The sequence below is a fragment of the Peromyscus leucopus genome, chromosome 13 (assembly GCF_004664715.2).
Source record: "Peromyscus leucopus breed LL Stock chromosome 13, UCI_PerLeu_2.1, whole genome shotgun sequence".
Classification (NCBI taxonomy): Eukaryota; Metazoa; Chordata; class Mammalia; order Rodentia; family Cricetidae; genus Peromyscus; species Peromyscus leucopus.
In genome coordinates, this window is record NC_051074.1 from 20419700 (window position 1) to 20441207 (window position 21508).

A 21508-nucleotide genomic window follows, 5' to 3' on the forward strand; every position below is an offset into this window, starting at 1 on the left:
GGAAATTGTTTCTGCTGTTCACCTCTTGGAGATTCTTTTTTTTTTTTTTTTTGATGTCCCTCCTTCTTTCTGGCAAGGGCTGGAATAGAAAAGGACCATTGGTGATATAGAAGCCGTGCAGGTGTTGCGGTCCTGTTGATGTGCCTTGGATGCCAGTTCTTCTCATATAAGGAAAACCTAGCATGAAGAGCTTACCAGATTTAAGAGCAAATGTTTGTGTTAGTGGGAACTAGAATGTTCTGGTAAACTTGAGCATTCCCTGTCAGTTCCAGCTGATGATGGTGTCTATGTGGGACTGCTGGTCCCGCATAACTCAAAATTCTAGTTTCTTGCTCAAAAATCAAATATCGGTTAGGGAGGTTTGGGGGTACCTTTTGTGTGTTTTTTGTTGTTACTGGTTTTTTTTTTGTTTGTTTTGTTTTTTTGAGACAGCGTCTCACTATATAGTCTTGGCAGGCTGAACTCTGTGTAGACCAGGCTGGCCCCAAACACACAGAGATCCACCTGTCTCTATTTCCAGAGTGATGGGATTTAAAAGTTCATACCACCTTGCCCACCATGGTTGGCTTTTAAATCTGAATTTCTAAAGAGGTAGCTTTTTACAAACCTTTTAATGCCATGCAGACCACAAAAACATGGCTTATTAAATAAATAGACTTATTACCACACACATTTATTAGGTCAGGTCAAACTGCGTTAGCAAGGATAGCTTTCTCCCGTGATGATAGGCTGGGCTGCAGTTCAGTGATAGAGAATTTGCATCATGTGCACCAGACCCTGGGTTCCATCCCCAACACAGCCCCCCAAACAAACAAACAAAATTACCGAAGACCTCTTCCTTACACGTAATTGACTAAGCGAAGTGGAAGCCTTTGATGCTTGCAGGTCCGATCACTCAAGTGAGCCTGATAAAGGACAGAGAACAGCGCAGGAAGTCCAGCTGCTGATGAAAGACCAGCACAACCAAGAAGGTTTCAGCTCCATATGGTTGGATCAGCATAAGCTGGAAACTTGTTTATGTCATACTGCCCAAAGAAGGCTGGACTCCCGTAATCCAAAACCTTCCAAACAACAAGAAACCAAACAATGCTTTTAGTAGTGGTCTAGTAACTGAAGGGCTGACAGAACCACTTGCCACTTAATCAAACAGGTGATACTTCTACAGCAGATATGTGTTAGAAATCTGGGCTTCTCCCAAGACTCGGAATTTAGAAGATTGCAGTTTCTAGGGGGTTAAAAATGAGTGTGCTGTTCATCTGTAAGTGTCCTGTTGAGCCCCTTGTTACTGTCAAAATTAGAAAATACATGTATGGGGGACCATGGCTGAGACTTTGCTTACTGGCCAACACTGTTATTTGTTCATTGTGCTTTTATGGAGAAAACTAACCACACCCTTCTCTTAACTCACATGTCTTGCTGAGAACAATCAAACTGCCAGTTCTTTAATTCTGTGACTTGTTGCATTTAAAACACTGTTTCCTTTTACAAGATTTTGTCAGACATCTTTGATTCTGACCCTTGTTTTCATGGAAGAGACTATGGTGCCGTTCTTAGCTCAGATCCACAGAGCAGCCTGTGGTTCAATCCTTGAGTTTTACCTACAGCTTTATAGTTTACCTTCTCAGCTCTATACTGCCAAGGCCTTATATTTGGAGCTCTTGATTCTGTCGATGTGGGCTAGGACTCATGAGTAAAGGCCCCCCAAGAAGGAAAGCGCCAGGGTCAGGGGAACTGATCTGGCTTGGAGGATTGGTGTGCATGCAGAGCATTTTCAGTAGGTGATTCATCAGTGAAGTACCTCATCTGTCACTGAATGTCAGTGTCTAGGATTTCCCCAATACAGCACAAAGCCATAGAGTGCTTCCTGAACGCATCCCTCTTGAATCCAAGAAGGCCCTGTTTACCTTTCTGCTGGAATCTTTCATCTTCCATTACTCAGGAATGATTTTGTCAGCAATCCTGACCAAGATTATGAAGTCATTTGCTCTGGGAGTCCATTTAAGTGCCTTGTCGAGAATATTCCCTTTTGAGTCATGCTATTCTACAAGCTGCATTAAATGGCACTATTGTTGGAGAACATTATTTTATGTGCTTTATTTAATCTTTATTTTAAAAAGAATGGGAAATTGATACATTTTAATACAATTCTTTCAGAACTAATTTTTTCCAGCATTTTAATACTGCAATGTTCCTCTGATGCCATTAAGTATTTTCCTCTCCATGGTCTGAATTGTAATGACATCTACTGTCGCCTTTGGCTAGAACCCTTCTGTCCAATGCTATTCTGACATTCTGAATTCTAAGCTCCAGATCTTTATGAATCCAGTCTTTTCTTACAGATAGGTAGCCAAATCTTTGAGTCCTGTATCACACAAAAAGATGCAAAACCTGAAGATATCAGTTATTAATAAAAAATTAAACTTGCAAAAAAAATTAAACTTGCATAAAATGTAGCTGGTGATCAAAGAACCCTTCATAAATCATTTTCTCCTCTCCATTCTTCCTATGTCTGTTTTTACTCCTTGGGCATTATTAGTTAAGGGTCTACCTAGGCACTGAGTTTTCATTTTTTATGTCGTCTTGCTTATGATGTATGTCCCTAACCACGGTAGACTTAATTGATGTTGGACATATAGAAATGTTGCCTAATAAGTATAGATACATCCTAGCAAAGAATGAAAGTATTTTTAAACTGTACCGAGTAAAAGGGTACTGTGTAAATGTACAGTAACTATGTAATAACATGCAGAATAGTTGCTGTTTTAAAATAAAATAGAAAGAAGAAGTTGGTGGTAACTTGCCAAATTCAAAGGTCACAGATGGTCTACATATGTCCCCAGTGTTTTTAATGCCCTGAAAACATCAGATTCTTTCGAGAATTTTATTTTGTTTATATATATTTTTAAGAAAGGGTCTCATGTTGCTCAGGCTGGCTTCTAACTCACTATTTAGCCAAGGCTGCTGTTTTCTATTTCCCAGTGCTGGGATTATAGACATGTGCCAACACAACCAACTTGTTTTGTTTTGGTTTTAATTGTATCAGTTGGTAATGTTTAGGTTTCAAAGTTGTTGTTTTTTAACCATTTATGAAATATAGTTTTAGATCCATATATGCCTTGTTGAATGTGTAAAATGAACTCTTGAAAATGTGATGGAGAAACCCCGAGAAAGGGGTACTGACATTCAATGTTGTGTGAGATACGGGGGACATTGTGTTTCTTGTACTTTGAAGGTTTTGTGGTAGGTTGGGAGTTTTCACAAAATGCTGTTCATCATCAAAACTGTGGAAATTGCCTTGAGTATCTTTAGTGTTGACTGGATGGAGGGGATGGTTAAAGCAGGAGTTGGTGAACACTACTGGATTTCCTTCTCTGAGCTATCACTCTGTTGTATATTTCCTATGACTGCCTGTGAAATATACCCCAGAATATTCATATGTTTTTGTATTTGAACTTTGTCAGACAATGAGTTAGTTGAATTAATTCAGTGAGTGCTGTAAATACAAAACTTGCAAGCGTTTCTGGTTTTTCTTCTAGGAAGAAGACAAGAAGAGTCCAGTCAGTTATCCTTCCCTCCTCAGCCACATGACTTCGTCCTTCCTCAACCATCCGCTCCTCCCCATGATCGTCAACGCCAAGCTCTCCTCCCCTGCTGTCGAGATGCTGAGTGAACTGGCGCTGCTTCAGTCATCTTTGCCTTGTGACATCCATCTGGTTAACCTACGCACAATACAGACAAAGGTAAACTCCAGCAGATGTCTGCAGAGAACCGTTTCTCTCACTCTGGACTTGCTTCAAGGGGTAAGGAGGGAGGAGGAAGTTGAGGACGCTTTGGGGCAATTGCTCAGCTCTCATGAGCTTCCAGGAGACCTGAGTTCAGTTCCCAGCACCTGGGTTGAGTGGCTTACAACTGCCTGTAACTCAGCTTCAGAGGATACTCCGCTCTACTGGGCTTTGGGTGAACACACACACACACACACACACACACACACACACACTCAGAGCAAAAACACACATAAATAAATAAAAATCTTAAAATAACACGTAGTAAGCTTCCCCGTGCTCTATGGAATAATTACAAGGACTTCGCCTTTTAGCCACTGTGCTGTTCATTTGACGGTTGCTCTAGTTTAGAGGATATTCCAGTATTGATTTATTTACCTCTTGGGGGGCAGTCCTGTGTGGTGAGCAGGTCAGCGTTTGCACCTTCTTCCATACATGGAAGCTAATGCTGGCCTTGGATCTCATAATGTGGGGACAGGGCCAGGCTCATCAGTTCCAGTCACTTGTTTCATTTACTCCTGTTTGTTAGCCAGTGTTTCTCAAAGTTAGAGGAATGCTAAATGTAGTGCTTAATCATTTCTACAATAGATGCTTTGTTCTTCATATCTCTTGTTTGAAAACGTTGCAACTTGTGTGGAGAGCCAACTTTGAGGATGCTTGAAAGCAAGCATCGGAGGGATTTATTAGGCATCCAGTTTAACTGCTGGTGTGTTTTGGTTTATATTTATGTCCATCTGGGATAAGTACAGATTTGACATTTGCTGTCCTTCTTATGTATGATGCAGCTGTTTTGATGTTGTAAGTAGGTGCACAGCTGGATGTAGTAAGTGACAGGGATTGTGTGGGAAATATCTCACAGTAAATGGCTTCAGCAGCAAGAAAGGCAGGAGCTCAACCCAAGATGAGAGGTGGATTTAAGAATAAAGAGAGCATGCTGAGTAGAGCAAGGAAGGAGGAATGTCTACATTGTAGATGTCTGGGGCGTTACAGACTTCATGCCCAGGATGAGGAACTTAAGCCAGGCTGTGAAGGAAGCGGTGTGACTTGTAATAAGGCAAGCAGGTGCTGCTGCCGTAACTGTATGCGTTTGTGTTGCAACACTTGTTTTGTCCTGTGAGGTAGGCATACAGGATTTGTCTTATGCCTGTAGGTGCTAGCTAAGCACCGAGCTTACAGCTGTCGGCAAAGAAAACTGACCGCCTCGGCTCCTCGGTCCTTTCTAGTAGAAGATTCCAGAAGAGAACTAACAGGAAACCTATTCTGAGTAGTGATGAGTGGTAAGGGGGGCGGGGAGGAAGACCAAGAGCATGGTGACGCCGTTTGCTTGGGGTGGGTAGAGAAGTCCCCACAGAGAAGATGAGAATTTGGGTAGAAGCCTGGAGGAGGTCAAGAAATAAAGGTCCAGTCCATATTTCTGGGGGGGTTATAAGGGACAATGAGAGAATGATCTTGGCAGAATTCAGAGCAAGTATGGAAGCTGTGCGGGACACCTGTGGCCAGAATATGGGAGCTTTGCTCTTGTTCTGGACATGGGATGAGACCTTCTGTGGAACAAGTGAATTGCAAGGCTGTTTAAGCACAGCGGCTCTCAACCTATGGGTCACAACACCTTTGGCAAACCTCTGTGTCCAAAAATATTTACAATATGATTCATAACAGGAGCAAAATTACAGTTATGAAGTAGTAATGAAAATAATGTTATGGTTGGGGGTCACCACAACATGAGGAACTGTATTAAAGGGTCACAGCATTAGGAAGGCTGAGAACCACCGCTCTAGCATTTTATCTTGGTCTTTTATGAGTGTTTTGGTTTTTGACCCATAAAGACCAGAGTGGCCCATGGAGAGAACAGCCGAGGGTAGGTAGCCTCTTTGAAATAGCATGGCACTAATTCACAAGCTGAAAGGGAACAGAAGAATAGAGGGCACAGAAGACCCCGGGGCTCAGGCTCTACTTCTTGGTGTAGATGCAGAGATTGTTAGCGACCTGAAAATCCCAAGGACTTCTAACCGTGAGGAATTCTGGCCACTGTCCCTCGGCCTCATTTGTAAATGACCCCTCTTCTGTAACTGTATTAAAAGTGTGGTTTTCTTGGAACAGCCCAAGTTGCCTGAGTCACTTGGTGGAAGGTAGGGTCATAGCCTCTGTAGTCCAAGGCTGGCATTGGTTTTCATATCGCCGATTTTCAATGGTAACTTCTTTGTGGTCATTTGTTGGTTGTCTTCTATGAAGACTATAGAACTCTAATTATTTCCTGTTCCGGTTTGCATCTCTGTTGCTGTGATAAAAACACTGTGACCAAAAGCATCTTACAGAAGGAAAAGGTTCATTTCAGCTCACACTTTCAGGATCAGGACCAATCTATCATTGAGGAAGTCAGGGCAGAAACTCAAGACAGGAACCTGGAGGCAGGAACCGTGGAAGAAGGCTGCTCGCTGGCTTACTTCTAGTCTCACATCTAGCTAGTTGGGTTTTTTTTGTTGTTGTTGTTTTGTTTTTTATCACCCTGGACTACCTGCCCAGGAAATGGTAGTGCCAATGGTGGACTAGATCCTTCAATATCAATTAAGACAAAAGAATCCCTGAGACATAGCCACAAACCAAGCTGATAAAAACAGCTACTCATTCTAGGGCTTCCTCTCCAATGACTCCAGGCTGTATGAAGTTGACAATTAAGGCCAACCAAGCACCACACATACGAAAAATCCCATTTCCTACAAGATTAGTTGATAGCCTTGAGCATCCAGACTCTGTACAGACTGCACCCTACTTACTGCAGCCACCGCCTTCTTGTGGACCCCTCCTTCTCTACCTGTAGCCCAAGAGATGGCTAAATTGGCTTAGTTTGTGAAATGGGGCCATTTCAGGTAGACCTGCCTCAAGCTTATTGTGAGAAACAAAATGATGCTTGGAAAGGCTCTGGGAGACAGAAACACTTAGTAAAGAGGAGTTGGTTGTGGTGATATATTGTGTCCTCCAAAATATTGTGAACCCTAATAAAGCTTATCTGAGGATCAGAGTAAAAAGCCAGCCACTGTATTAAACATAGAAGTCAGGCAATGATAGCACATGCCTTTAATCCTAGCATTCGGGAGGCAGAGATCCATTCAGATCTCTGTGAGTTCAAGGCCACACTGGGGAACAGAGCTAGGCATGGTGACACATGCCTTTAATCCCAGCACTAACCATAGAGGTCTGGAGGTCTATAGAGACAGAGAGGAAGTGATGTAGTTGAACAGAGAGAGGAAGTGAGATGCAGAACAGAAAGGCATATAGGTGTGAGTATGCAGGAAGTAGGTCTCTTTGGCTGAAGATTTCCATGTGGTAAGAATGTGGCTGGCTTCTTTCTGCTTTTCTGATCTCTCAGATTTTACCCCAATATCTGGCTCTGGGATTTTCATTAATAAGACCTTTTAGCATTTCATCTTACAGTTGGTCCTGATGCTGCTTACAGTGTGTGAATGTGGGGGAGCAGGTAGAGATTTTGAGCAGAGGGAATAGATAATAAATGAACGTCAAGATTTGAAAAGGAAGGACTAAAATGTCAGTGGCATTGTACCATGCCAGCGTGTAACCAGGACTAGAGATGCGAGGCTGTTTTAATATTATTGGATCTATTGATGACAGTTCCTATGTTAGCTTTGGGCTCCAAGCATGTATTTTGAATGGTCATTGAGAGCAGAGGAGATTCATTGGTCCATTTAAACCTATAAAGAGTTGTTTTTTTGGCCCTTAACCTTTGCAAAAAGAAAGGTCATCATTTAGTGAAGTCAGTGAGAGTATTGTCTCAACAACGTTGCTGCCTAAAAATATATCCATTGTAACTACACAAGGTGCCAAAGAAGTGACAGGGTAAGGCCAGAAAGGATTGGATGGGCAAGTCCAGAAGCTAGATTTCAATATTCTGAATTGAGTTCTTGGCTTTGTGTGCTGGCAACATTCAGTATACAACAGTGGGATTCACTTGGAGATTGCAACTCATTCCCCCCACAAGGAACTATTGATATAGATATTGGTTTCTAAGCAAGACCCAAGGTTTGCACTGGCAGTATGTCAATTAACATTTTCCTAATAGCTCCAAGGACTGCTTGGCCTGATAACAGTAGTGGTCTCTTCCTCTCTGATACCTATAAGGAGTAGAATCGTGGGGGCACCTTTTCTGCCCCCTTTCCATCCTTGGCCATTCAGTTCTAAATTTCAGTCTGGTCATCCTAGCTGCTCATAGATAAAAGAGTTATGGGTTCAAAGAGCAGTGAGAGAGGCCCAGGGAGAGCTGGAAAGAGGACAAGAGTGAGAAAAGCGGGGTGGGGGAGGTGATTCTGGGGTGCAGTGTACCAGTCCTCAGATTCTCTGAATCGAGCTCACATATGGGAACCTGTAGAAACAGAGACTTTGATGAATGTTCACATCCCAGAGATTCTGGCTCTGTAACTTTAGGGAGTAGAGCTGAGAGATTTAATAATGATTTACTTACAATAATAATTCAGAAAAGCCTTACCTTTTGAGACTAGAAATTAGTGAGTTACCACCATTTAAAATAAGGGCTAGAGATTAAATCAATGTAAAACCACCTGGTAGACCTGATTTCGAGTCCTGTTTGTGGCCTCCGAAGGTGTTAGTTGATTTCTTAGAGTTACCATTTCTGTTTCCCAAAGTCCCAAACTTGCAAGAATGATCCTGTTATTAGCGAATGAGCTTATGTTTTTATATAGGCATATTTACACTTGCACTTTCTGTATTTGGAAAGTGATTTTGTGCTGTGCTTGTAAGGAGATGACAAGCAGATGTCTTAGGAGCCCTGCCACAGAGTGTGGTGTGGGCTGGCTCATCCCTGCAGCTGCCTGTGAGTTTAGCTTTTAACCTCCTTGCTCAGTACGCCTCTTCATCCTCGCTTCTTTGAACTGCCTTCTCTTGATCATCCTCTCTTCCCTTTACTCTCAAACACTTCAGGTGAAGTGTAGACGAAATTCTAAACAGTCTTAGTAAATAAGAAACACAGCCAAATACAGGGGTAACATCCGAAGAAATCAGAGAATTAGCGAAGAGCCACTGACTACCCTTTAGCTTACCACCAGGCCATAGTTTCCTACATGAGAGAGCTTCTTCCTGACTAACCTGCGCTTCTATTGCTTTCCTATTCTGCCTATTCTCATTGGCTCTAAGCCCAGCCACATGACTTCCTTGGCACTGCCTGTCTATACAGACCTCCAGGTCTCTATGGTTGGTACTGGGATTAAAGGCTTAAGTCACCACGCTTGGCTGTGACCTTGAACACACAGAGACTCTGCCTGCCATGTGATTGGATTAAGGGCATGGGTTACCACTGCCTGACTTCTGTTCCTGGCTCGCTATGACTTCTGATCTCCAGGCAAACTTTATTTATTAACATACAAATAAAATCATATTTCAGCACAATTAAAATATCACCACAGTGAAGCTTCTCTAAAGGTTTGAAACCTGGGTAACATGAATACCACCAAAGTATACTAAGTAGGAAAACCCAGGTCACTGGGAAAGGTCAACTCTTTAAGGAAGAGGAAGTCTTGTGGTAAGGATGCTGAAATACTCCTGTCTTAGTTACTCCTCATTGCTATCATAAGATACTGTGATAAGGCAACTTCTAAAAACAAAGCCTTTAATTGGGGGCTTGCTTGCAGTTTCCCAGGGTTAGTCCATGATCATCATGGCAGCAGACAGGCAGAAATGGTACTGGAGTAATAGCTGAGACCTTATCTGTTGCAACAACAATTAGGAGATGTAGAATGGAAGGCTTACTGGGAATGGTATGGACTTTGGAAACCTCAAAGCCACCCCCAGTGACACACTTCCTAATCCTTCCCAAACAATTCCACCAACTGAAGAACAAACATTCAAGTACATGAGCCTATGGGGGCCTGTGAGAGTCCATGGGAGACCAGCTCTGACCTGCTCTCACCTTTCAAGGGGTTCTTGGGTGGAGGAGAGAGAAATGAGGAAATATTAGGTAGAAAGATAGGAGAAAGACAGAGACATAGGATAGCTTCGGGAGGGCCCTGGGTCAATACCCAGTCACTGACCAGAGCTTTATTCCAAAGGACTCTTTATAATATGCCAAGGGGAGAGGCAAAAGACCTCCCCCTTGCAAGATCAGCATACAGCCAAGTGTAGACCTTTCCAAACATCTGGTAACCACCCCCATGACGAAATCATCTCTCTATGCAGCCTTGCTGGGTAAAGCAAGCCCAGATTCTCTGACCCTGAATAAGGTCTCACTAAATAGCCTCTGTGGGCCTCCACAGGGGCCATTCTCATTCAAATCAACACAGCTCTCATGGGTGGACAGATCATGAGTCAGAGTTCTGAAGACTAAACCCACAAATTAACCTTGGAACAGAGAGAGAGGCAGAGAGATAGTTGGTCCAGCATTCAGTTTGGAGATGGAGCTATTCAACTTTAATGCTTTGAAAAATAATGTGTAGCCCAGATTTTGTCAACTTATTCCATTATTATTTATGTTTTGGCATTTTCACTTAATTTGCACATATTACTCTTATGTTCCCTGTGTGATTTATTTTTATTTGTGGTTAACTGTGTTCTTGCAAGAAGTTAACCAATCCTTTCAAAATCAGTGCCACTTTTAATGTGAAACTTTCTATCTTCACTTGTTTATACTACCGCCCCCCCCATCCATGACACTTTGAGGTTTTTGTTTTTCCTTTTTTATAAGAATTGATTGGTGCTTTATTGATCTCCCTAGCCTCTGAAAAGGTGAGAATTGAGGGGGTGGATTGTCCTTTGTTGTCCATGTCTAAGAACAACTGCTCACCTTCCCTTAACATCTGTTATCTTATCTTGTTGATCAAAACCGAAAACTGTTACTGGGCATTTTAATGAATGTCCCGAAAAAATGAATTTTTACTGGTTACTTTCTCAGGACTTGCAGTGAAGTGTGGGATTTTCTAAGGTTTCTCACTGCCAGAATGCAATGAAGATGAATGTTGTGTGAGTTACTAAATATGTTTCTAAAAGTCTAAATTCTTGGAGAATCTGAGCAGTGTAAAGGAGTTTTCCTACACCGTATTTAGGGTATTTAACTGTTCTTAATGTGTGAGCACCTTTGAAGCCCTATGAGGAGACTGTGTACCCCTTGCTCTTTTTGGAGACTCTGGTCAGTTGGGGCTCATCCTGTGCTTCCTCTCAGCATAGAAATAAGAAGAGAGAGACACTGCTGTCCTTTCTTATCTTCTCTTACAGAAGTGTGGCAGCCATTGAATGGTAAGGTCCCAAGAGTGCTGAAGCAGGGTCATGAGTCATTCTTGCTCTCAGACTGTGAGAGAGAATGCTTTGTGGTGGTCATTTTCCTGCATATACAGACTTGCTAATATTGCGTTATATCATTATGTTTGCTAACCATCTTAAAGGTTATTGTGACATAAAGTGAGTTCATCAGTGAAGACCATTGTATGTATTGTCTGGCTACAGCCTGTATTCGACATGTGTTGAATCACTGTCACTGTCACAGTGATTTGATGTCCCTTTGGTCATCAGAGGGACTCTTCAGGAGTCTAACCCAGCTCCCTGCATTTACTGAAACTCAATGATTATTCGAAACCTCATGACTGGTTTGTGGAACCAGACCTCGCTTGGATCCAGCGTTCTCTAATCCCAGCCTTATCTGAGGGGTTCATTCTTCAGACTAGTTCAACTTTCCATACTGCATCCTGTCACAGGAGTAGCCTCAAAGCCTAGCTCTGGGGATGTTGGATTTTATCTCAGGAAGTGACTTCTATAATGGATTTTTGACTGTTGAACACCCGGCCTGAACTCAGTGATTCACCCTCAGATATGACCTGGCCTGTTTCAGAGACAGTTGCCAAGCATAACTTGGTGTAGTTTTCATGGGGTGTATATTTCCCCACACCTCTGTCCTCTGAGGTCCTGATATTAATAACACATTTGTGTATTTTTTTTAAAATTAAGCATATATTTACTTTCTTAGAGCACATAGTGTACCTGCTTGAATGTATAAAAGTTTTCTTGAATACATATTCAAGTTAAATTCAGTTTCCCTACTTTTTTGATGGTTATCACATTTTAAAAATTTCATAGAATATATTGTGATAACACTTTCTAACTTTCCCCCAACTCCTCCCAGATCCTCCCACCTCCCCACTCATTCAAGAACTCCACACCCATTATTCATTCTTCATCTCTCTCTTTAGAAAACAAATAGACACACACACACACACACACACACACACACACACACACACACACTGAATCAGAAGCTATAATATATAAGCAAAAGACCAGTAAGATGAAAAAAGAAAATCCCAAACAAAGCAATATGGGACCAAATGTCTACAAATGCCTTGAGTTTGTTTTATTTTGGCATCTACTGCTGTGTGTGGGGCCTGTCTTGAAGTATGTCAACTGCAAATAGCTTCTTTGTTTTGATGGGAGCCTAAGTCACTTCCCCTTCTCATCACAGGGGACTGGGTTGACTTGATCACAATCCCGGAAGTCTCTGCTGTCTGTGGCTGAGGGTTTAGTTGGGGCAGTCATTTGCCAGTGTTTACACGTGTCCTCTCCAGAGTGGCTAGTTCAAGAGGGAGTCTCAAAGCTTACCCAAACTAAGCAAAATGACATTTAAAGTTTACAAAAACACCATTGAGTTCATTTTGAGTTGGCCAACTCCTCCTGGGCATGGGCCTGTTCTGAGGTGTGGTAATATACCCCATGGGACTCCACTGGAGAAAACTGACTTCTCCTTTGCATGTGGTTGTCAACTGCAGATAGTTTCTTGGTTGAGGGTGGAGCTCCTGTCAACTTCCCGCTCTCAGCCCCAGAAGCTCCTCTGACTTGCACCTGTGCAGGCCCTGTGCATGCTGCCGTGGTCTGTGAGGTCATGTGTGTGTCAGTCCTGTCGTGTCTGCAAGACAGTTTCCTTGGAGTCATCCATCCCCTCAGACTCTTAGAATCTTCCTTCCTCCTCTCCTGAACAGATCCTTGAGCCCCAGTCCCTGAACCCCAAAGGGGGGGATTTGATGAAGACATCCTACTCCAGACTGAGTACTCCGAAGTCTCTCACTCTGAACATGGTCTAGTTGTGGGTGTCTGAGTTAGTCCCATCCACTGCAAGAAGAAGCTTCTCTGATGATGGCTGATGAGACATAGATCTATGAATACAGCAGAATATTGTTAGGAGTCATTTTATTGCTATAGTCCTTTAGCAGAACAGTAGTTTTATGAATTTATGAATAGGAAGTTAAATGAAGTTTGACTTCTTCGTGCTCAATGAAATATATAAGTATTGTCTTCAGCAATACGACTTTACTTTCAGTTTGTGGAGGGCAACCAGTAGCCTTGGCAGTAGCCGTGATGTTTGGGGTTTTCCACAGGGCTGCTTTGACCAAAGAGTCAACTAAATGTAACCCATTCCTGGCACTGCAAGTTTCACTTGGTGGTGAAAGAAGTCTAGTTGGGCATTCTCTCCCCTGTTATTCGGTTATTCCATTTGATTTCGTGTGTGTGTGTGTGTGTGTGTGTGTGTGTGTGTGTGTGTGTGTGTGTGTAAAAGCTTCTACAGTACTAGGTTAAGTGGTTTTTTGTGACTGCTCTAGAAAGTTAAAAATGCCACATATTTTAGGTTAATAGTGACAAGTACTTCTAGAAGAGTTTAGTTAAGAAGGCATCTAATCTGTGAATCCACGTATAGACTGTTTGGGGCTTTGATATATAACTGTAGATATAAAATTGGACAGTTCTCTTTTTTCTTTAGCTATAAAATTATAATGTCAGTGTGGAATTTTATGAATGTGAATTTCATTTGTATTAATTTGTAATGTTTATAATCATCTATTTAAGTTGATGAATTTCTTTAAAAATACAAATAGCCAAGGGCATCCTATATCAAACACTGGACCACATCTTTCCTAGGTTATTTCATTTCATCTCTATTTTATAGAAATGGGGAAACCTGGCTTTACTAAATGCAGCTACTAAATTGCAGAGCACAGAGTGGCTAAGTCCTGACCTAGGTTCTGAGCAACTCATCTTCTGTTTCTCAACGAGCATATTTTGTCCTTTGAGGCTCTGTGAGACAGTATAGACAAAATTCCTGCTGGAGTCATCCACAGGATGAGTTCATGCAGGAAGTAGGCAAATATTAGTTCTATTTTATAGACAAATTAACGCTTAAAATAAGTTGCTGTTCCCAGGTGCCACAGTTGGTACAGGATTGATTTCTCATTGTTATTCTTATGATGATCTGTGTATAATTAGCGAAGGGTTTTCTATGTGCTATTTTTATGCTCTGAAATGTGTTTCGGGATGCAACATTTTGTTGAAGTTTTATTAGACATCTTTATCATCTATAGATTAAGAGTTGCTGTGTATATCATGGTCCCCTGATGATTCAGAGTTCTTTACATCTTTTTCTCTCCTGAAATTAAAATACCCCTGAAATATTACAATACCCCTGAAAATAATACCAGTGTCCAGTGTCAGAGCATGTTATCCTAGATTAGACCCTGAGCGGGGAGGGCAGTTTAAACTGCTCAGACTCCTTAGCATCAAGTCACATGGAGATTTTCTGGCAGCTGTTCAGAAAAGATAACCCTGCATCCCATGAAACAGAGCTTGGCCTCTAGTGATGATGACCATGAGCTTGGCCATGCCATCTCTCGGGCTGGAGAAGAGAGAAGTAAATTGTGTCTGTCCCAGAATCGGTGTCTAGCAACAGACAACTCTCCTTTGAGAGCTTACATGTCATAAAAGTTCCAAAGATTTTTAATTCATTTCACTTATCCTCACAAACGCCTTCACACTCCCCCCCCCCAATTGTGTCTATTTGAGTGTGAATGTGAGCATGTGCGGGGGCTGCAGTACACACGTAGAAGTTAGAAGCCTGCCAATATTGGTTCTTGCCTTTTTTGCCTTGCTTGAGGCAGGGTATCTTTGCTGCTGGGTAAAGCTGGGCTAACTGGCCTGTGAGCACCCAGAGATGCCATCTACATCTCTCATTTTCAGGTAGGGACTGCCGGGATTGGAGATGGTTGCACTTTGCTTCTGCCTTTTATGTAGGTTCTGGGGATTTGAACTCAGATCATCAGGCTTGTTCACCAAGTGCTTTTTCTCAGAGTCATCTCTTCAGACTCCATCTTTGCACTTTAGAAAACAAATTATTAAGATGATTCTAACTTCAAATACCCCAAAATCTGAATCATACATGACATCACAATTTAGATGGATGCAAGAGAATTTTTTGCAATGAATAAACAAACAAATAAAATGTATGTTTCTCCTCGTCACTGACTGGTTATGTTTGGTGTTTTCCTCTTTGCCCCAGGAGGATTCCTGTAATTTGAACTTAAAATGATGTATCAAATTAATATATGTGGGCTGGCATAGCATAACTAATTCAGTTTAAATGCCTCTTCTATAAAAATAATGAAGCAACACATTAAAGATTAAAAATGTTAGTGCACCTCACAGGAGTAGTACTTAATAGGGAAGAGTTTTCCCATGTTAAGGCTGATGTTACATCATCACTTGACCAAAGTAGGACTAAGTTTATGTATGTTTATTCAATAGATATGTATGTAAAAAAACTAGATTATTTTATTTGAAGAAACTTTAATAAATCAGTATTGGCATGTGGGCAAAAAGAAATCTATCCCTTCAGGGATCATGGGGAAGCGAAGGCATGAAGTTACTTTAACCAGAACCTTGGAGGTAAACTTGAGTGGGAATGGAAATGGATGGGCCCAACGAGTGTGGACCTTTAAAGAGATGAGTTTATCGTCTCTCATTGCCGAGTAAATGTACAGACATCAGACAGTGCTGTAAAGACTCACTTGTGTGGTATACTGGTGTTCTCATTTTCAGATGGGCAAAGGCTATTCCGATGAGGCAGCCTTGATCCTCCACAGGAAAGGGTTTGATTGCCAGTTCTCCAGTAGAGGCACCGGGCTTTCCTGTTCTACTACTCAGGGAAAGGTAAGTTAAGAGTGTGTTTTGGTTAGTCAAGACCGCAGTGCTTTGAAATGCTCACTTGCTGCAGCTAGGACGATCTAGCCCTTCCTTGCCCAGAACTCCTTTGTTCCCACCTGCCTGCAAGCCACCTGCAGTTTCTTCATCTTCAGAAAACACTTGCTCCATCTAAAGTTTTGGTCTTCCATTTTGAGACTAAAGCACCTTACATCTCCTTCTCCCCATTTTCCACTCATCCAGGCCACCCATGCTCCCGTACCATGTAGTTTAGCCACGGTAGGTAGAACTCACTTTCCACAAAGGCTGGGACAAATTTCAAAATAACTGATGATTGGCATAGCAATAAAGTTATGGCATAAACATCAGGATCATGGTCAATGAATAATTGAACACAGCCCAGAGGCAGCTGTGCAGAGCTCAAGTCAGTTGATTCATTTGGAGAAATAAATGTTTGTCTGGGTCTCCTGATTGATCCAGATTTGTGTCTGAGTCATCACTGTGGAGATCAGATGGCTCATTAGTCTGCACCCTGCTGGCTGCTTGCCTGTTCTTGATTTTTTCTCCTTAAGTTGGTCGTCTGGCAGTTCATCAGCCTCTCCTTGGAAGGATGAACATCCAGCCTCCTGCCTCTAAGTGAGCCGTGACTCACAAAGCAGCTGCCTGGTCCTTGCCCATCGCCAGCAGCTTGGCAGAGTCAGCTCTCTGCCGGAACTAACTCCGTAGGCACACCACAGAACAGTCTCAAGCAGTCTTGATCCAATGCTACAAGTTAGCACACATCCTAAGGTCTGAGAAGAGGGTTTGCTTGGATGACTGTGGTTGTCCCACTCTCCGTGTGTGTGTGTGTGTGTGTGTGTGTGTTTTCCAGTGTATTTCCACTCTATTAGTGATGATCTGAAAATACGTAATGAACCTTCTAGTGTTGAGGTATTTAGTCTTAAGAGAGATAATAGAGTCATATTATCCCAAGAGACACTTTAGGATAACCTGGCAAGGTGAAGAATGTATTTTCCTGATGTCCCTGTAGATTGAGGTCAGTAATATATTGAGCCATTGTTATAATGAACCTGTGTCTTATTTTTCAATTCTTTAGGAAAAGGGGTATGGAGACTGGTTTAGAATCACCATTATTAGGGATAAATATTGACCAAAAGTATTTGACGATTTTAAAGCCCTCAGGGACTGTAAGGACTTGTTGGCTCTTAGTTGTCCTCTCTTATATTGAAAATGTCTGCATATAATACTAAAAGAAATGCAAAGGAACGGCTCACAGCCATGTGTCTCTCCAGAGAGTTTATGTGTTCAGGAATGTCCTTCCTTCATTTTCTTAGAAGGGAACTTCACCATATAAATGTATTCCTTCCTGTGCTTTTCTTATATTGATTTTATAGATGTGCTACAAGTCTTCACTCAGTGTTGATCTGAATATGCAAATCTCAGGGTTGATCTGAATATGCAAATCTCAGGGTTGATCTGAATATGCAAATCTTGTCACTTGCTTTTTCAGATGTCAGTCCCCAAACTTTTCAACAAGTTTGCTGTGGAAAGCCTCGTCCCTTCCTCCCTGTCCTTGATGCACTGGCCTCCAGGTGCCCAGAATGTGAGTGAGATCAACTTGAGTCCCATGGAAATCAGCACATTCCGGATCCGCCTGAGGTGAAACCGACTTCCTTCGGATTGGAGTGGAGAAGCCCTGGCTTTGTTACCCTCCTGGTTTTTACGTGCAATAACTAAGCACATTACTTTAGCTTCTGGCTACTGGGAGAACATGAATTCTGTGATTTTTTTTTAAACTAGTCTAATAAGAAAAGAAGAAAAAGCCATGCTTTCAAAAGGTTTCTTTTTCTGAGTTTGTCCCACAAACTACTACTACCAGTGTGAACTGATGTAACAACAACAACAAAAAAGGAATATTGAAAGACAACCCCTCAACAGACTGTATCTCAGGTTAAATGCTAACTAATTATGTTTGAATTGAGGGTTGTAAAGAGATTCTTAAAAATATTTATGTTTCTGATCATTGGTTTTATAAAAAATACCCATTTGACCTAAATAGAAAGAAAAAAAAACAAAAGTTGGTGGATAATAGTTTTTAATGGCCAAAATAGTTGTAATCATTGATCATTGCTACAAATTTCAATTTTTGTGTGTGTTTAAAATATGTGGCAAAGTGCAATCCCTCAATCCTTATGATAAATGTTGTTGATTTTCATACTCCTTCCCAATGAACCTCTCGACTACCATTTCCTACCTGCACATTTAAAAAAAGAACTGGTTTTTTTAGTCATTCGCCAGTAGAAAAAGAGGCATATTTTCATTACTTGACAATGTGGGATGGGTGCAATGTAGTCCATTGTCACTGAAACAGAAGAAGCAATTCCATTTTCGGTACCACGAGGTGTCTTTTTACACAGCTCATTTGAATACAGGTGTTCCAAGGCGGGGTTTTCTATTTTTAAATTACCATATCAAAAATAAATGTGCCTTATTTTTTTATAAGTCTTGTTAAACCTTTTGGTGTCCATATTACTGTGTGGGAAGGGGAGGGGGGTGGGGAGGCAGGGGCAAGGATTGGGTGCTTTCTATAACACGTAAATTATGTAACTTTTGCTCGATAATGCTGGCCACATTCTGATCGGTTTCATTAAATTTGTGGTGGTGTTACTCTAAACATTTTGACTATTTGAATGTACTGAGATGTCAGAAAACAAAACAAGGAAGAAAAATATTGTTAATTAAAATATGCTGCTGCCAAGGAAACAGCGACTTGAAGCAAGGATTTTGTAACACATGAGATCCAAATCCTGTTTGCATTTCACAGTAGTCAACCATATTAAAGAGAGAAGGCTTTAAAAGAGACTGTCTTAAAATCCACTGCGTGTCGCTCATCGTGCTGTGTTTTACTAAAGACTGTGTTCCAAACTTTGGTGTGTGGTGACCTCAGTGTGTTGTTCTAGCCCACGTGCCATCACAGGACTTTTCAGTTCATTTGAAATCATTGTTTCTTTAATATAATAATAGTATTTAATGTCAGCATAGAAAAAAATTCTCTGGCTATGTACACTTTTGAAAAATTCTCCTCAGTGTCTTAACCTGGTTTAGTATTCTCTGACTTCAAACTTCCATTACCTCTTGTCATTCCAATACCCTTACAGAGAAAAACATGTATTCTGATAGTCCTCTGGATTTTCACTCTAGACGCAGCTCCTGTACTCACTGTTCGGTTCTGCTCATGAACTCCTTTGCCTATAAATCATCAAGGAAACAATTCCAGAGTCGACAACAGTACTGCAAGGGTATGATTTCATGCAATAAGCATGTGATGTCCATTCCCTTCCTCACTTGTGGGGGAATAAGCATCTGAAATACAACAGAACACCTTCCTTCTGTAGACCTCTGCGGACATTGGCTAGGCTAGCCGGGAGCAGATCCCAGGAACAGGATCGGTATTCTCGCTGTATCTTAAGGGTATGGCTTCCTGTGGGTGTTCACTGTGTTCGGTGGTTAAGTGACGGTACTTCATCACTGCAGAAATTCTGACGGGATGAAATGAAAACTGATGCAATAAAAATGGGTCTGCTCTGTGCCAGTCGGGGCCCTGGCTCGGTGTGCGCTGCTGCCGCCAGCTCTTTACTCACAGGTGAAGCAGAAATTCTACGGAACCAGCAAGTTTCTGCTTTTTAACGTTATTTTCAGACGACAGCATCAGGGAAATGAAGAGAGGGTTTTTTTGCTTTGGGTTATGGTCAAGAATTAACTAAATAATTCAGTTTCTCTGGCACACATGAACAGCCAGCCACACTTCCGTCGTGACCTCAGTGGTCTGTTTGGTTGGATTTTATTACACGGATTGTCACAGATGTTCAGTGGACCAAGGCGTTGCTTTCCTGTTCTCTCCTCACTTCGTGAAATTTTAATTTTGTTTATTAGGTGCATTCTTCAAATATCAGTGTTCTTCTTTTCTAAAAATATTGATTTTAAATAAAATGCTGTAAGATGTTATAAGACATCGTAATTATCTCCCTGTGTCTTTGTACCTGTGATGAAATGTTTTCACGGTCCTTTGTCTGGAAGAAAATGTTTACTTTCATTTTGATTATTTTGCTCATTGAAATCAACAGGTTTTGATATTTTTCTCTTGGAAGATTTTTATAACTTTTTGGGAATATGTAATATAAGATCTCTAATAAAATATAATCTTATCCTGTGCACTGTCTTCTAGAGCAGTTCTTAATCCTGTTTGTAAGTAGACGTATTGACACTTTTATAACAAAGGGTGGAGCAGTGGGGGGCCTTTTCTTTGTTCCTTCATGAAGAAACCATTGTTCTTCACTCCAGCTCTAGTTAGTAAAGGGTTCTGTGAATGGGTGGCAGATGAATATTAGTAAGTTTCACGTCCTGTTTGGAGGACCTTTGGATTGGAGTCTGGAGCCCTGTCCAGCTGTTGAATCCATGGATCCATCTCTAGCCAGCTACATGATAGGAAGACTCTGGTCAGATTCTATGTATGGAAAGAGCAGGACAGAACAGGAAATGGAGGGAAATGAGCATATGAAGCTAAGAAGGTTCCTGTAAATTGATCCAGAAAGTAAAGCTGGTGGGAAGATGGAATGCCCGATACTGCCATTGCTCTGTCCAGGCTAACACACAGCTGTAGGGGCTGAGGACTTCCTCCAGTAATCTCCAGTTGGTGAGGACAAAGAGTCCTGAAGGTCCACAGGTGCATGCTAACTGGGAAGCTTAGACTTATTTCGGGTGACATGCAGTAAAGAAATTCAGCAAATTATAATATGTATACACAAATATGTAAAAGTATATCTACCTGGGAAGTAATACAAAGTAAGTCCTTGGCTCCATAAATTTTGATTATCAGCATGTTACAGAAATGTTAATAAACCTGGTAAAGAATTTTTGGTTTAGGTGAGTATGTGTTCATAACACGTCCTACAAATGTTGATTTGAAAGCAGCTGAAGTGAGTCTGGTTTTGAGTGGTTGGATCAAAACCTACAGTAGAGAAGGAATTAGCAAGTGTGGCTGTCCTGTCACAAGCTGAACACAAATGCCTTGAGGCCAAAATGGGCAAGAACCCTTCAGTACAAACTGCCTCCATCTAAAATGGGAAACTGCCTTCTGTCAGTGATGTTCAGGAGAACGTGCATGCACCGTGCTCACAATCCAGCAGAAACCAAGTGTGAGGTTTTCCAGGTTTGGCCTTTATCTCTTGCCTTGCCTTTGCTACTGCTGTCCTCATTCTCGGGCTTTCTGTTCATTGGCACGATGAGCACCAGACGACTCAGACCCGTGTGTAGACGTCGCAGAGCCCCTGGTAGAAAGAGCACCTTTATGTCATTGTGGGTAGCACATGTCACATGTCTTGTAGTGTCATGTTAGTGGCACTGGCTCTCTTCTTCATATGCCAATGATTGCATTAAGGACACAGACTTAAGAAGCTTGTGAACCACATGGTAGAGTGGGTGGATTGGTGGAAAATGGGAATTTATAGCTATGGAAATGGCTTCAGGGTGGTAAGGGTGTTTTGGGTAGGAGTTGGTGTCTCCGATGTCAGGCAAAGTACAGTAGGAACACGTTGCTGAGGAAAATCGAATGCAGATGGGAAATTTAGAGAAAGCAGTGAGTATACCTGATTTGACTTTCAGGAAAGGTTTCATAGAAGAAGTCATGAGGTAATTTGTAAAAGGTTAATCTGATCTTCGCAGAATAGACTTTAGGCCTGACTTGTTAAAGACCAGAA

The 21508-nt window shown here is 41.6% G+C and overlaps 1 protein-coding gene across 1 annotated transcript in view; it reads left to right on the forward strand.

The window, feature by feature from the left end:
- Positions 1-19964, forward strand: part of Man2a1 (mannosidase alpha class 2A member 1) — a 167723-nt gene extending 147759 nt beyond the window's left edge. Inside the window, exons 20-22 of the mRNA XM_028873993.2 lie at positions 3537-3740; positions 15651-15761; positions 17263-19964. Of these exons, the coding sequence (XP_028729826.1) occupies positions 3537-3740; positions 15651-15761; positions 17263-17415 (468 nt within the window). The 3' untranslated portion in view covers positions 17416-19964. The remainder of the gene's footprint in view (positions 1-3536; positions 3741-15650; positions 15762-17262) is intronic.
- Positions 19965-21508: the final 1544 nt, after the last annotated feature.